General features: G+C 40.8%; 1 protein-coding gene and 1 pseudogene across 3 annotated transcripts in view; one reads left to right on the top strand and one right to left on the bottom strand.

Annotated features, from left to right (window-relative positions):
- LOC131818760 (AP-3 complex subunit sigma-1-like) overlaps positions 1-2,317 on the bottom strand; it is a 149,583-nt pseudogene extending 147,266 nt beyond the window's left edge.
- Positions 1-16,780, top strand: part of FAT3 (FAT atypical cadherin 3) — a 662,765-nt gene that overhangs the window by 314,217 nt on the left and 331,768 nt on the right. For all 3 annotated transcript variants that reach the window (XM_059186764.1, XM_059186755.1, XM_059186746.1), the window contains exon 3: positions 2,340-2,654. In XM_059186764.1, coding sequence (XP_059042747.1) covers positions 2,340-2,654 — 315 coding nt within the window. The remainder of the gene's footprint in view (positions 1-2,339; positions 2,655-16,780) is intronic.

Genomic DNA, 16,780 nt, shown 5'->3' with positions numbered 1-16,780 from the left:
CTTTGGTGTTAGTTGTGATCTCTCCTCTTTCATTCATGATTTTATTTATTTGGGTCCTTTCTCTTTTCTTTTTGATAAGTCGGGCCAGGGGTTTATCAATTTTATTAATTCTTTCAAAGAACCAGCTCCTACTTTCGTTGATTTGTTCTATTGTTTTTTTGGTTTCTATTTCATTGATTTCTGCTCTAATCTTTATGATTTCTCTTCTCCTGCTGGGCTTAGGGTTTCTTTCTTGTTCTTTCTCCAGCTCCTTTAGGTGTAGGGTTAGGTTGTGTACCTGAGACCTCTCTTGTTTCTTGAGAAAGGCTTGTACCGCTATATATTTTCCTCTCAGGACTGCCTTTGTTGTGTCCCACAGATTTTGAACCGTTGTATTTTCATTATCATTTGTTTTCATGATTTTTTTCAATTCTTCTTTAATTTCCCGGTTGACCCATTCATTCTTTAGAAGGATACTGTTTAGTCTCCATGTATTTGGGTTCTTTCCAAACTTCCTTTTGTGGTTGAGTTCTAGCTTTAGAGCATTGTGGTCTGAAAATATGCAGGGAATGATCCCAATCTTTTGATACCGGTTGAGTCCTGATTGAGGACCGAGGATGTGATCTATTCTGGAGAATGTTCCATGTGCACTAGAGAAGAATGTGTATTCTGTTGCTTTGGGATGAAATATTCTGAATATATCTGTGATGTCCATCTGGTCCAGTGTGTCGTTTAAGGCCTTTATTTCCTTGCTGATCTTTTGCTTGGATGACCTGTCCATTTCAGTGAGGGGAGTGTTAAAGTCCCCTACTATTATTGTATTATTGTTGATGTGTTTCTTTGATTTTGTTATTAATTGGTTTATATAGTTGGCTGCTCCCACGTTGGGGGCATAGATATTTAAAATTGTTAAATCTTCTTGTTGGACAGACCCTTTGAGTATGATATAGTGTCCTTCCTCATCTCTTATTATAGTCTTTGGCTTAAAATCTAATTGATCTGATAGAAGGATTGCCACTCCTGCTTTCTTCTGATGTCCATTAGCATGGTAAATTCTTTTCCACCCCCTCACTTTAAATCTGGAGGTGTCTTCGGGCTTAAAATGTGTTTCTTGGAGGCAACATATAGATGGGTTTTGTTTTTTTATCCATTCTGATACCCTGTGTCTTTTGACAGGGGCATTTAGCCCATTCACATTCAGGGTAACTATTGAGAGATATGAATTTAGTGCCATTGTATTGCCTGTAAGGTGACTGTTACTGTATATGGTCTCTGTTCCTTTCTGATCTACCACTTGTAGGCTCTCTCTTTGCTTAGAGGACCCCTTTCAAGATTTCCTGTAGAGCTGGTTTGGTATTTGCAAATTCTTTCAGTTGTTGTTTGTCCTGGAAGCTTTTAATCTCTCCTTCTATTTTCAATGATAGCCTAGCTGGATATAGTATTCTTGGCTGCATGTTTTTCTCATTTAGTGCTCTGAAAATATCATGCCAGCTCTTTCTGGCCTGCTAGGTCTCTGTGGATAAGTCAGCTGCCAATCTAATATTTTTACCATTGTATGTTACAGACTTCTTTTCCCGGGCTGCTTTCAGGATTTTCTCTTTGTCACTGAGACTTGTAAATTTTACTATTAGGTGACGGGGTGTGGGCCTATTCTTACTGATTTTGAGGGGCGTTCTCTGAACCTCCTGAATTTTGATGCTCATTCCCTTTGCCATATTGGGGAAATTCTCCCCAATAATTCTCTCCAGTATACCTGCTGCTCCCCTCTCACTTTCTTCTTCTTCTGGAATCCCAATTATTCTAATGTTGTTTCGTCTTATGGTGTCACTTATCTCTCGAATTCTCCCCTCGTGGTCCAGTAGCTGTTTGTCCCTCTTTTGCTCAGCTTCTTTATTCTCTGTCATTTGGTCTTCTATATCACTAATTAAGTGGGTAGAAGAAGAATAAATGAAACAAGATGGGATTGGGAGGGAGACAAACCATAAGTGACTCTTAATCTCACAAAACAAACTGAGGGTTGCCGGGGGGAGGGGGTTTGGGAGAAGGGGGTGGGATTATGGACATTGGGGAGGGTATGTGATTTGGTGAGTGCTGTGAAGTGTGTAAACCTGGTGATTCACAGACCTGTACCCCTGGGGATAAAAATATATGTTTATAAAAAATAAAAAATTAAAAAAAATATATGGTGTTGCAGAAAATAATTTTCTTATGTAAAGATAAACATCTTAATTAAATTTGTATTAAGGATTTTTTTTTTATATGCCAAGATTACTTCACACAGTGCCCCTGAATCAGGAACAGTTTACTTACCATCTTCCAGTTTTGCTGTAGCAGTCATGTTCTCTCTGCTTTTCTTTCAGGAGTCATCTCTACTGCAGACATTCTTGATCGAGAGACAACGGGGTCCTACTGGCTGACCGTGTACGCCACAGACCGGGGCGTTGTTCCACTTTATTCCACTATTGAGGTCTACATTGAAATTGAAGATGTGAATGACAATGCCCCCCTGACCTCGGAACCTATTTATTATCCTGTTGTCATGGAAAACTCGCCAAAGGATGTATCTGTCATTCAAATCCAGGCTGAGGATCCAGACTCCAGTTCCAATGAGAAACTGACATACAGGATTACAAGTGGGAATCCCCAGAACTTCTTTGCCATCAATACCAAAACAGGTAAGGGAATGCTCATATGACTTTTTTTTCCAATTGGTCGTCCAGCTTTTAAATCCATCAGCCTGACACCTGCTTATTTATTTCATTTATTTTCCCCCTGACTTATTTTATGATACGGAGAATAACATTCTCATGATATGGAGAATAACATTCTCTCTTTCTCTGTCTATGTCTCTGTCTCTCTCTCATACGCCCCCTCCCCCGGGGGGGGGGGGAGAGTTTCTGAAAAGGTGAGCATTCTACCTGGTATGTTCTGGCTGGTATGTTTTAACTTCAGCTGAACCAAGGTGAAATAATCTAATAGAAATGAGAGGCTTTCACAAAAACTTTAGATTTGCTTTCCTTGTTATAATAAAAAGTGGTTCCTCAGCCACTAAAAAGGCTGCTTGCCCCCTTTGTCTTTCTGGGGAAGGAATAACCTGGCCAATGCTGTGTCTGTCAGTAAGCTGGCTTTGTGACACCTGTACTTCTGGGAACTTCTCCTTTGCTTGACCTTCATCTAGCTTGGTGTAAATGATCTCCTTTAAGCCTTAAATTTAAACCACAGATTTTTTTGTGATTCCTATAGTACTCATGAGTACAGTGTCAATGTTTAGAAGAACTTCCAGTGTCTCAATTTTTACATAAAGTGTACCACCTGTAGATTTTTTTGTCTTTTGCATAAAAACATTTCTAGAGATCATTCTGACAATTTGTTGGCTAAGGCTCAGGAGGGGCAGGTGTGGAGTTCGGTGGACTGCATTCTGAGACAAGTACATACACTGGGAAGGTCTCAGAGGTTCCTTGCTTTCTTGTGATTTGCCTAGTTTAGATCTGAACAAGAGAGCCAAATCGTCAGTGAGAGTTGTGGTGGATAGAGTCTGAATTAATTGAAAGTTAGAAAAAAGAAAAAAAGAAAAAAGAAAAAAGCTATCGTTGTTTCACCCCAGGCAAGTGAATTGACAGTGGTCAAAAGTTAGGCTGGTTTGGTATTTGCTGGTGTGGACATACCCAGTTTTCCTAACAAACTATTGATGGGGTTGATAGCCATTTCTCCTGCCTGTGCTTGTATAAGAGGAAACATACAGCTGACCCCATGTATTTTATAAATGTCAGATTCCTGTGAAAATACTTTAGAGGGAATGTCATGTTTTTTTGGAAATAATTGATTTTCTCTAATTATAAGTGGGTTAGTCATCTTGTTAGGCAGAGTCTCACATGCGAACAGTGGAATCAGGATTTCACTTACATTTCACTCCTAGACAAAGAGTGGTCATCTTCTATCTTTCTGACTGAAGCCTGCTAGAACTTGCAAGAGAAGTCTCAGAGATTTGGAGGCTAGCTCAGCCTTTCAGAACCATGTTACATAAGGGAAACTGCCCAAGGACCCTTGGGACCCCTGAGCTGTGCTGGAAATCCCCTCCTGATTCACTTTCTCAGCATAGCTTAAGGACTCTGTGGAATATGGTGACAGAGAAACAAATTCAGATACTTTAGAAAGTCAAGAGAGAGAGAGAGAGGATGAAGACTGAAAAAAATGTCACAATAAAGAAGTTGAGGACACAGATGTCTTCATATTTCACAACCCCCGTGGAATGCGAAGCACCCCCAGTCACCTTCTGCCTTCCTTCTAATTCTCTTGCCACTTGAGTCATTCAGAGTGAGCCCACCACCCTCTTTTTGAGAAGTAAAAGACCCAGCAGAAGGACAGTTTCAACTCTTCTCTTTCTCCTCTGATGACTAAAAAGATTTTAGAATGAAGTCACAGGGAAGGGTTTGAATTGGATGTGGAGAAGGTAGGCTGTAGATTATCTGCAGAGAAGAACAAGTAACTAAAGCTGTCTTTTGTGCAGATTTTAGAAGTTTGCATGAAATCTCAGAAACTCTTGTATGATCACAATTTAGCCTATAATGTGTAATAAGAACCTTAATTATATTTACAAGTTCTCTGTCCTTGCCATAGATTTTAAAAAACTATTTGTGCCAGGAATGGCATTTTAGACTCCCTTTTCTAATTGTCTAAAAGAAAGATAGAGCATTACTTTGTAATTCTCCAGCACCTGGTAAGAAAACACTGGATTTTATTGATTCACTTACTCACCAGACATTTATTATCATGCCTACTAGTTTCCAAACAAAGTCTAGTAACAGCTATATAAACTTAAGATATGATCCAAACCTTCCTGGGACCCAAAGGTACATGAAATTAACAAAGTAACTCTTGTTTATCACACAGTGATCTTTCAATAATTGATCATGGTGGGAGAATTTCACTCAACGTGGCCTTGGTGAGAGTGATGGTCAGGGAGTGCTTCATGGAGGCAGTAATATTTAGGGTTAGAAGTCCTGGTTTTTAAGTCCCTGCTCTGCTCTTCCTTGCTGGGAAACACAATTGACCACACCAAGGGGAAACATAAACCAAATGAGACAGTCCTGACTTCACTAGCTTTTTTGAACTTGGGAAAATTATGGAACCTTTCTGAAATTTTCATTTTTACTGAGCAAGGATTGTTGCAAGGAACTTAGGAGTCCTCTGAAATGCTTAGCACATTAGCACAGAGCCTGCAGCATCGAGACCGCAATCGGTGATACCCCATTCTGATTGCCTTACCTTTGATTACAGACACATCATTCACTCTCCTTGGACCTCAGCTTCTTATCTATAAAATGAAAATGGCATTGCTGACTTCATGGGGCGGGCGGGTGTTACTCATGAAGACTGAAAGTTGTGATATGTTTGAAAGTTGTCAGTAAACTACAAAGCTCTGTAAGAATCACGTTATCACTCTATTCCTTTCTATGGAAATTCACAGAACCACAAGCCTGGTGTAATTCTTGTGAAAATCGTTGCTCTAATATAATGCTGCCTGTGGAGCAGTCTTTAGCCAGTTCTACAAACCCTCTACAGGGACACTACTCTTTGGCATTTCTTCCTGTCTTTCTAAAGGCGTTTGTCTGAAATCGTTATGTTAACGTAACATCTTTTAGTAATGAAGTGGGAGTGCACCCACCAGCATATTTATTAAAGATCTGTGCTTTAGATTTTTTTTTTCAACTGGATGTAGACTCTAGTAAACTGACCTTTCATTCCTTCCTTTGTGGTAGAGCTGAAATTTAAAGACTTTTGTTTTGTTTTGGCAATGTCCTCTATAATAAATAAGATTTAAATGATTAATGCATGCTCAGATAATGTCAGTGGTTATGGTCCACAGCCTGCAGCAGATAACAGATGTCCCAGACCTAAGCAGTGAGAGAAATTTCTCTGTTGAACAGTGTTCCCTACCCAAAATGCCTTTTTATTTTATTTTTTTTCTAACAGACCTAAAACCACATAAAAGCAGTAATCTGGGACCTTCCTGAGTAATTGTTGTGGCTCAGAGTAAAAAGAAAAACTGTACCTCTGAGGTCCTTTCTACCTGTACAGAGGACCTCTGATTCACTCCAGGCAGAGCAGCCAAATTCAGTCCAGGGCAGCGTCTTTGTGGATATCTGCCCCAACTCACGGGTAACTAGAGCCCTACCAGTGTGTTCTGAGCCGCAGTCCCCCAGCAGGCTGGTGTCCAGTTGCCTTTTTGGGGAAGCAGGCACTCAAATGCTTGCTTCCAGCCCTTGAAACAAAATTTTAGTTGGCCATTGACGAGTCATCCTGGCTCAATTGGGGAACAGGTGTGAGAAGTTCCTCCAGGGTTTTAGAAGGTCTATTTTAGTTGCATCTGTAGTATGGAGACCACTTAGCAGAGCGCAAGTACGCTGGCATTTGGTAGAGCACTCAGGAGGTGTTAGCTGTTGCTGTTACTATTTTTTTTTTTTTTAAGATTTTATTTATTTATTTATTTATTTATTTGACAGACAGAGGTCACAAGTAGGCAGAGAGGCAGGCAGAGACAGGGCAATGGGCAGGCAAGCTCCCTGCTAAGCAGAGAGCCCGAGGCGGGGCTCGATCCCAGGACCCTGGGATCACGACCCGAGCCAAAGGCAGCGGCTTTAACCCACTGAGCCACCCAGGCACCCCTGCTGTTACTATTATTAATCATCTTGTATTCCACCCTAGAATAAAGTTTATATAAGTTGCACGCATAGTCTTCCCAGCACTGTCTTTTGATAAAGGCGTACTTGAAAGGCAGCAGTATTTTTCCTTAGTACATAGTGTATAGCACTGGAACCTTCCATTCAGGCTTATAAAGTGTATTACGCACTATTGTCTACCGCTGCTATTTTAGACCCCAGGTGTTGCGGGATGGGAGATATAGAAGAGAAGCATGAGATCGTTTGTGCATTCAGGGAATTTATTCTCATGGGAAAAGTAGGACCGTCACACATACAATGTACTTTAGCAAGGAGTGTAAGGCAACTTATAAAAAATAAATGGTCAAACTCTGTGGAATGTAAGCTGTGAACAGGGTAACACGTCAGAAAGGGGCTGGGGCAAGGACTTCCCAGATCTGAAGTGGGCCCTGAAGAATGGGTCCGTCTGCAGAGAGAGCAAGCCAGAAAACAAGTTAAGCTGACCTTGAAAACCCATCTGCTGCTGCTGAAGCTAGTTTGAGAGGCATTATACAATTAGAGAGGGAATTTTAAAAGACTCATAAATGTCTGGAATGTTGTGAGATATTAGAAGTAACAAATATGTGCATCTCTTCTCTCTCTCTCTCTCTCTCTCTCTGGTTTGGTGATATTTGGATTTTTAAAAGCCTTGGGTTGTATCTTTTTCTTTTGAGAGGCCAACTTAGAAATAATACTTTCAGAAAGAAAAAACATACATAGGAAAGATCCCTCTATGTTTTCCTTTGCCTCTGTTAAACATACAACCAGGATTGACATTTGCTGCCTTAAGAGCCCATGTCTGTGAAAGTGATCCTTGCCTCTTCCAGATCTTCTGCTGGTCGATTACCCAGGGCACAGGCTTTCTGATTTCCTTCCTGCAGTTGTGATGTTTCCCTTTGATGCATGCTTTGGTCATAGGCATCTCCACCTGTGTTTGAGTAGTGATGAAGCCCAATTCTCTTTTACTTTCTGCGAGCATCTTGGGACAAACCTGACCAAAAGATGCTTAATGTGTGGATAGATCAACTGCCCTGCTCACCAGGTGGGTGAAAAGGCAGAGATCCTCTTTAAAAGTGTTTCTGCTGCAGGGACACCTTAAATTCTGCCATCATTGGTTGGTATCTTTGAATTTAGTTATTTTTTCCCTATTAAAATGGGAGGGGTAGCTTATTAGAATACTGGATGTCCTCAGTTTTTTAATCAACTCCAGATACTATTAGCATACTTTTTGGTGTATGTATAAGACATAGTGGGTAAGTCAGCAGGACGGGTAACAGAAGGAAAAGGAAAAAGCCAAGACCACACTTCGGCATGATCACCTGACCATCTTATTAGGCTGCATATCGCTGAGGGGGAGCCCGATAATTTGCACTTCTAGCAAGTTTCCAAGGGAGTCTGATGTTGCTTCCCTAGAGAGCCTCGTTAGCAAGGCTCTAGACTTTAGTACCCACAAGAAACACAAGAGGGAGGTAACATGGTGCTGAGACACACAACTGAGGGCAAGGTTGTTTCCACCTTATAATTTATCCGTACACTCTTTCCTCACAGTACTGGAGTTTTGAGGTGTGACTATGAATTCAAAGTGCTCTCTCTTTGCCACCCCCAAAATCAGATCCCATAACGTTGCTTATACTTTGTGTTTTATGAAGTAGAGACAAACGAAAATCCAGTCTCTTTAATCATCCATGAGCAAAAACATCACTGATTCCGTTAGGCTTGTTATTGATAAAAAATCTGGGTTATAAAATGTTTGGATGCACTTGTATTATTTCCACATTTTTGGGTAAAGGGGAAGTCGTTACTAAGTGGAGCTCAGACCTACTTCAATGAATAAACAGACATTTGATATTAGTATCTCATTATAAAAAAGGGTTAGTTCATAAGATAGTGATACTCAAAAATAATGTAGTATATTAAGTAACCTAATTCTTATGTTGCCGCACAGCCCTGTTTGGTGATAATCTGCTTAGGAAACTATCTTTTCTTGGAAACCTTGTTTTATGTATAAAACCAGAGATTACAAAGAAAAAAACACCCAAGGTGAGGGACAAGGGTACAAATATTGGTGCTTTTTCTTCAGTGTGAACGCTGGGGAAATCTCTTGTTACCGTGTCTTATTCTTTATTCCTTCCTAATGGAAAGCTAAATTCTCCTGAATGGGTAGAAATGGCCGCTAGATGATGAGTTGATATTCATAAGTACAGGCACAAAGCAGATAATGTAGCGAATGAGTATGTATGAAACTGTAAATCACCCTCGCTCCTTCTTTCAGCCATGAAAGGAGGCCTTGTCCTATAGAACATTAAATTGTGTTCATTTAATCCAACAAGTCCAGTAGAACAAATCGGGCTCATGCAGATTTATCACAGGGGGGTTATTTAAATTCAGCAGTGACCTTTGCATCCCCGTGAATGTGCTCCTAATGAACAAGGACAAAGGGAACTTTTCTGCACTGTCATTATGTTCCCTGGGAGGCTGAGGGTTTCCCCACTTGATCAACTCGCAGCTATGGGCTGGAGGGATGGGGGTGGGGTTCTGAGGGGGCAGAGGGCTTGGTCAGGGCTGGCCATCTTGAGGGAGAGTATGCTTTTCCCTGTTGTGGACTGTGGCTCTCCTTCCTGTGGCTTGATTTTGTCTGCATGCTTGTTATAATTTTAAGTGCTAGTTTCAGAGTTTCTCAACCTCGGTACTATCAGCATTTTGGATTGGACAAGTCTTCTGATGAGGGCTGTCCTATGCATTAGTGAATAGGACAAGAATTGTGACAGTCAAAATACCTCTTGGCATTGTTATGTCTCCTGGGGGTAAAATTAGCCCCGTTGTGAACCAATAAATGAATATGGAATATTTTGCAGGACTCTTCCATATGGCCCTTAGCAAAGCAACCTGTGTAAAGTGAATGACTGGTTATGAAGGTATGATGGTGTAGTTAACCAAAAAAAAAAAAAGGGCATCTATACGTATATCTACATATAGGTAGATATGCGTACCTATGTATCATCAATAATAAAATGAAATAAAATAAAAATGGGAAAAAATCTAGAGCTGCCTCTCACTTCCCTTAGACTCCAGATTGTTCGTATTTCAAAGGCTCTGTGAATACTTGGAATCAATTCCATTAGGAAAAGAAGAACAAAATAGGGTTGCTGGGTGGCTCAGTTGTTAAGTATCTGCCTTCGGCTCATCTCATGATCCCAGGATCGTGAGATCAAGCCCCGCATCTGGCTCCCTGCTCAGAGGGAAGCCTGCTTCTCCCTCTTCCACTCCCCCTGCTTGTGTTCCCTCTCTCGCTGTGTCACTCTCTGTCCCACAAAAAAACAAAAAACAAAAAACATAAAATCTTAAAAAAAAAAAAAAGAACAAAATAATAACAAAACTTCACACAGAATGAATGTGGATAAAGTTATCCTTTTCTCTACTCTTAGTATTTGGAGAGGATTTGGCTGTAACAGAATTGTCATCAGAGTCAGTTTTGAAGAGCATTCTTCAGAAGCCAGCGTGAAGAGATTATTTTGAGAGTTTCCAGGTTTATTCCCTTGAAAGACTTACACAACTCCAAATCCTGTTTCTGCTTAATGTCAGCGTTCTGATGGATAAATATGAGGATTGTCCCTTTCCTGGAATAAAAGTGGATGAAAAAGGGAAAAAAACAAAACAAAACTTTTGACCTCCACAGAGGATTCTGTAGTCCAGTACATAGATGAAGGCTCTCTGAGGCTGTTGGCATTCCCAGTAAGTATGCAGTGTGCTACAGGACCCAGACGACTGGTAGATATGGGGGGACTTACATTGGGGGACCAGATCACCATCTTTAGACACACCATAGGATTGGAAAGACTTAGCAAAGTGGAAACTGGTGCCCCCCTCAGTAATAGGAAGGAAATCTTTGGACCACCCCTCCCCCACAAATTAAGTCAAGTTTGTCCTTACAAAGGACAGGATTGCTAATAAGGCAACAGTATAAGATTTTACCCATTCCGGAGATTCAGATCTTCGCAATAATACAGCTGTTACTTGGAAAAAGGATTGTATAAAACCACATGACAGTAAGGAATGGGGAATCTTGGCAAAAGGGAGAGAGGACTGAGCGGGCACCCCTGGAGGGAGGAGAGTGATGCCACCACCTAGCTGGGGACTGCCCAGCTCTGTAGGTGGCTCAAAGCTGCCTCCCCAGGGGCAGGGTGCTGGTCATTCGGTGTGGCTGGTGCTAAGCCTTATGGGCTGCTCCCCTGTCCTCTTGCTGACCCGCCAAGATGGGGTAGAGCTCCGAGATATTCAGCCTGCCCCTGGGGCTCAGCTGTGGGCCTAACTGCTCCTGAAAATGACTGAGAATTATTTGGGAGGGTATAAATAAAGGAGATGATGGAGCTGTGTATATATATCTTAAAAAAGAGACTGATTGAGGTCATAAATTTTTCTTTTATTTCTTCTATCTGGGCGTTAATTCCACAGCACTAATTTACTGCATTGGTTTATTGCTTTGTTCTGTTCTGAGAGAAACAGTGAATTTTAATTGAAACCACTGCTTTGCTTCTCTACATTCTTCCCCACCCTTGTTAGGGAGATGGGAGACTCCTGGATCCTGCCTGGGCCTGTCTGTGCCTTTCTCTCTCAGGTATGATAGGAAGGTGGGAAGAGAAACCTTCACCCAGAACATAGTGCTGCCCTGTGTCCCAGGCATGCTGGTGTTTTCTCCCTTAGCTTTGACTGCAATCCTGGAAAGAAACCAGGGCTATGGGCTCCTAGGCAATTTGCCAGGGTCACCCGGCTGGTCGGCGCAGAGCTTGGGGTCTGTGTGATTAATGGTCCCTAATGCTAAAGACAAAGGCTATTTAATTTGAAAAAATGGGACAAACTCAATAAACACTTTAATGAGCCTATAACTTTGGTGCTGGGAAAGCTTTCAGATGATTGTGCACACGCTGTCCAAACAGATGCATGATGCTCCCCAAAGAAGTGTTAAAGTCCTAATTCCCCTGTGTTCATGAATGGGATCTTATTTGGAAACAGGATCTTTGCGGATATAATTAAGTTAAAATTCGTTCCTACTGGATTAGGGTGGACCCGAATTCAGTACCTAGTGTCCTTATTAGGAGAGGAAAGTCTGGACACAGAGATGTTATTACAGAAGACAGGTGAAGAAGGAGGTGTAAGAGTAATGATGCCACAAACCAAGTAAGACTGAGGACTGCCAGCAACCACCAGAAAGTAGGAAAAGACAAGGAAGTATCCCTGTCTGGAGCCTTTAGAGGGAGCGTGAGCCTGCCTAGGAGCATAACCCTCCCTAATTGTGGACTTCTAGCATCCAGAGCTGTAGCCAAATAAATTTCTCCTTTAATGCCTCCCAGTTTGCGGTGCTGTGTTCCAGCAGCCCTGGGAAGCTACTATGAGGTACAGTCTCAGGGTACAGATAGGAGGGAAGATTGCACTCTCCTAAAGGGGTGAGGGCAGTATGCAGAGTCAAGGGTCACGGGTTCGTAGTGCAGTGCTCTGCTTACTTGACCAAATATTAAGACTTCTAGTGATTTTTACACTAGTCAAGCCTGGCTTTAGTTAGATAGTTGGTTTTTCATTTGTTTTGCAGTACTTGTGATCTCGTTAAGATTATTTATTTGGGTAGTTCGGAAAGGGATAAGGGTTTCAATGAGAGACTGTGTGACACAACATCACTCGAAGCATCTCAGGACTTCCGGAAGGCCATCCCTGATGGGGCTCACATGCTCCTCGTGGTCCATGGGACCACCTGGAAGTTGCTGTTTACTGGCATTCAGTGTCCCTCACAAATTGGGATCTCATCAGTCTTATTCTTTTTGTCATTTCTCAGCTTTTTAAAGCTGATTCTCTGGAAGCATGGTTCTTTCAAAGCCCTGAAGGTTTCTACATGCGAAGTCACTACTGGATTACCATTAAACTTGAGAGCCTAAAGGCCAGTTTTAGTACTGTTACTACTTTATATTCTGGACTTGTCATTTTCTGTCATCTTTGTATGACTTCTTTCCTAGCTTCTTGACATTGTTACAAAGAGGTTTACGTGTTCCAGAAATCTATCAAATGTCATTCACCTTGAGGTAGATGATTCTAGGAAAGAATCATTTGCGTGTAGTGAGGTGTTGATGGAAGTCCTTGTATGTTGCAGCAAACTGACAGAGGTTTGTTGAGCACTTCGACATGCGTAGTCATATTAGGTTTCCCAACAGTATGGGGGAGGAAAGAAGCCAAGCAGAGTAGTGCTCAAGAGCTTGGACTCTAGAATCAGATGTCTTCACATCTAAATCCCAGCTCACTCACTTCTTAGCAACATGATGTTGGGTGCATTATATCACCTCTTTGAGCTTCGGTTTCCTGCTCTGTGAAAATGGGAGTAATTATAGTAACTAATGAATTGGATTGCCACCAAGATTAAATGAGTTAATATACATGAAGTTGTTTTAAAAGTACTCAGCATAGCATGTAGTAAGCTCTCAATAAACGTTAAATGATGTTTTCAGGCAGAGTTTTCTTTTTTTAGCTAACTCGGCATCCACATTGTATGATTACGGCCCGAGGCAGTTGGTGTCTTCAAAGTACAAATAAGTATAACACTTCATCTATTGATTCATTAAGTTTTCATCTTGTGAGACTGTGTCTCTCTGTCCTGTTGACTTTCATACATGTGACTGTCTAAGTCATGTCTGAAAAGTGGACTGTGATGGGGTTCTCTTAGCCTCCTAGAAGCCTCTCTCCCTATTTTAGATGTGTCTACTCCCAAGAATAAAATAAAAAAGATGCCTTGGAAAGAGCACTAGTAACAGTCGTTGGGCTGTCTGGACTTTCACCTAGCCCCTGCCATTAACTCCTCTTATAACAAGCTTACCTCATTTCTATAGGTCTCGGAATCCTCACCTATAAATCAAAGACTTGGAACGAGAGTCAAGAACATCAACATCTGCCTCACATGCTCATTTTCCCATCACAGACATCACTAATTGATAACAGCCTTTCATATTATGCCCACACTTCGCATCCATTTCAACCTAACACTGATGGGGAGCTGGCATGAGAAGGGATGTTTATTTGCTATTGAGAGCCCTGAAACCATCTCTACCTCTGACTAAGTCCTAGAGTCTATCAAGGACCCTGGCACTGTAGAGAAGGAAAGAGGGTGCTAATAGAAGAGACTGTGTAGAAATAATTACCAAGGACTTGGTCAGGCTGAAAACTTGAGAGGTGAAGACAGTCTTCACAGAGAAGATACATTGTTGTAAATAACTTCGGAGCTATGTCACCACCTTACAGCACCATCTCTTTTCTCTGAGCATTAACTCTCAATTCTTCCTTCCTTGATACCAGAATCAATATTCTCTCTTCCAGGAATTTGTTGTCAAGATTCAGAGATCATCTCCGGCTATGGTGGACTTGAGAACTGTAGATGAATGTTTGTGTCCCTCTAAAATTCATGTTGAAACCAAATCTCCAAGGTGATGGTATTTGAATGTGGGGCCTTTGGGAAATCATTATGTCACGAGGGTGGAACTCTGCCCTCTGGATGAGGCTTGATTGCCTTGTCAAAGAGACTCTGGAGAGATTCCTCTCCCTTTCTGCCCCACAAGGACACTGCTGGAAGGACACCTTCTTTCAACCAAGGAAGCAGGCCTTCACTAGACACCAAATCTGCTGGCACCTTGACCTTGAGCTTCTAGACTCCAGAGCTAAGAGAAATAAATATCTGTTTATGAGCCACCCAGTCTATGGTATTTTGTTAGAACAACCTGAAGGAACTAAGATAGCGGCTGTGTACGTGAAACAGCTAGAGACTGACAGGCAGACCAGCTCTGATGGGCTTGATCTTGCAGACTTTCTGATGGCTGGTTCTGGTGCTAGTGAAACCCAGTTGTGTTCTTTGCTCTTTGCATTACAAGTTGTTCTAACATACCTTGTAGTAATAACATGTAACTTTGCTATCAACGCTTGAAATGGGTTTCTCTTTATGCAAAGAAAGGACCATACAGGGCCTTTGCTGTAGAAAGCCAATCAGAAGAGAGGCTCAGAAGGAAGAAATGTTCTCTGATAATGGTTGCTGTGTAGATTTGGTCATTGGTGGGGAGATCAGTGAAAGGCATTTGTCTTTATAAGTTATGTTATTACTGGGACTTTCATTTACATTGGTTTGAACATTGACCATCACTTTTTCTGTTTCATTTATGTAGTTCCTTGGGTCATGATCAAAAATATTTGTGATTTCCAGCATGTGCTTGGATTAAGCCCTATCTTTTTTTTATGAATAGTTCTTAGATATTTACTATTTTAAATTTTATCTATAGGATTCCATAGGAAAATTGGCCAACAATTCTGTTGAAAGTGAATTACACTATTTTAGACAACTCTGCTTATCCTTAACCTATTGAACTAGGTGAGCATGGTAACCTTACCTGTCCTGTAGGAATTCCCTCTGTGCAATTCACTCAGTGTACCCATGAGAAGCATGGATTACTTCTGGGTTGGAACCCCTTTTCATTCACATACCAACCATATGGCTATGGACAGGTTTTTAACTTGTTATGGCTCCTCTTCCGTAAAATCAGGTTACTGAGTTCTGAGGATTAAATGGGTTAATGTATTTTATAAAGCATTTGGCTTAGTCTTGTCCATATGAAGTGTTCAACAAATATTAACTACTATAGTTATCGATATCGACTCTCCTAGTTAATATTAAATGCATTCAACATTCTTGCTTTTCAAATGAATTTGTTTTCTTGAAAATTGATGAAGAATATGTCCGATTAAAAGTGTTGGAGGTCTCAGATTTATATTACATGCTTATGTTTCATGAGTGCCTACTGTATACTAGGTACTGTGTTAAACAGGGAGCATCTAGGGCTGATAACACAAGGACCCTACCCTTCAAGATCTCATAGTCCAGAGTCGTGTCACCATCAACTGTTATTTATTGATATTGTCACACAGCTTTAAAATGCAGAGATTAAGTAAATAATATTAAGATTCTTTATGGGTCTTTTTCTGGCAATAATAAATGGTTATAATATTTATTGGTTGTTTGAGGAAGGAAAACATCTGAGAACATGAGCGAGGAGATGTAAAATAAATCCATCACATTAGAAACAGACTCTTTCAGGCTGACAATACGGAACCTTTGCCAGGGCACCATTTTTAAATATGGTGCCATTGCAGTTAAGCAAGACAAATCCAATTTTACCTCCTACCACTTAAGTTAATTTCTCTTCTCTGTAAAATTTCCCATTTTATAAAGACATACTTCATCTTGGCTATGTACATACTAAATTGTTCATTTTTTACTTAGTTAAATTGTTTTCTGTCATAGTGAGAAATGCTTTCCTCTTGAAGAAATGATGTTCATGCACGGGAAATAGGAATATTTATTAAAGTGGTTTATTACAAGACTAGATTTAGACAGATTTCTATAATTTTTGTAGTTAAGTAGTTTTAGTGCCCAATGAAATGATTTTCAGTGCAACGTGGGCTTTGATAATCAGAGTCTCCAAAGTCTCCCTCTTAGACTTTAATCAAATAGAGTTGGTGGATTTATATTTACATGTGTATGTTTAGAAATACTGGAGATGTTTTCAGTGGATCTCCATTAATACATTGCCGGGTTATAATGACTACTGAATGGCTTAAGTTATCTTGTGCTTTCATCTCTCTCTGATTTAATAAGCCTTTATGGATTTTGGATTCTGCAGATCGGCAAGGGAGGAACATAAGGAAATAGGAAACTTCTCAGAGCTAAAAAAAAAAAAAAAAAAAAAAAACCAAACAGGCTGTTTACAAGACAAAAACACTTCAGCAAAGCAAATTCTGGGTCGAGGGTGAGCGCTGAGTTTGTCTCTGATGGCGCGTTTTGACTGTAATGATGTCTTGCACCTCCGGAGATGGAGGAATTATACCCAAGCGGCTTTCCCAGATAACTGAAATTCAACATTTTTTTGGTGCCAAAACAACAATTTAAAAAAGCAGCTATATTTCTGCACCACTTTCCATAGTGGATTATCTGTGTCTTTCCCTTTTCCAGCCTTGCATGCTGAACACAATGATACAAGCGGGTCTGACTTCATAGTCCAGCTACCTCTGCAGTCATATAGGACCCG

Source organism: Mustela lutreola, chromosome 1 (genome assembly GCF_030435805.1).
Source record: "Mustela lutreola isolate mMusLut2 chromosome 1, mMusLut2.pri, whole genome shotgun sequence".
NCBI lineage: Eukaryota > Metazoa > Chordata > Mammalia > Carnivora > Mustelidae > Mustela > Mustela lutreola.
This window is presented reverse-complemented; position numbering and strand designations above follow the sequence as displayed.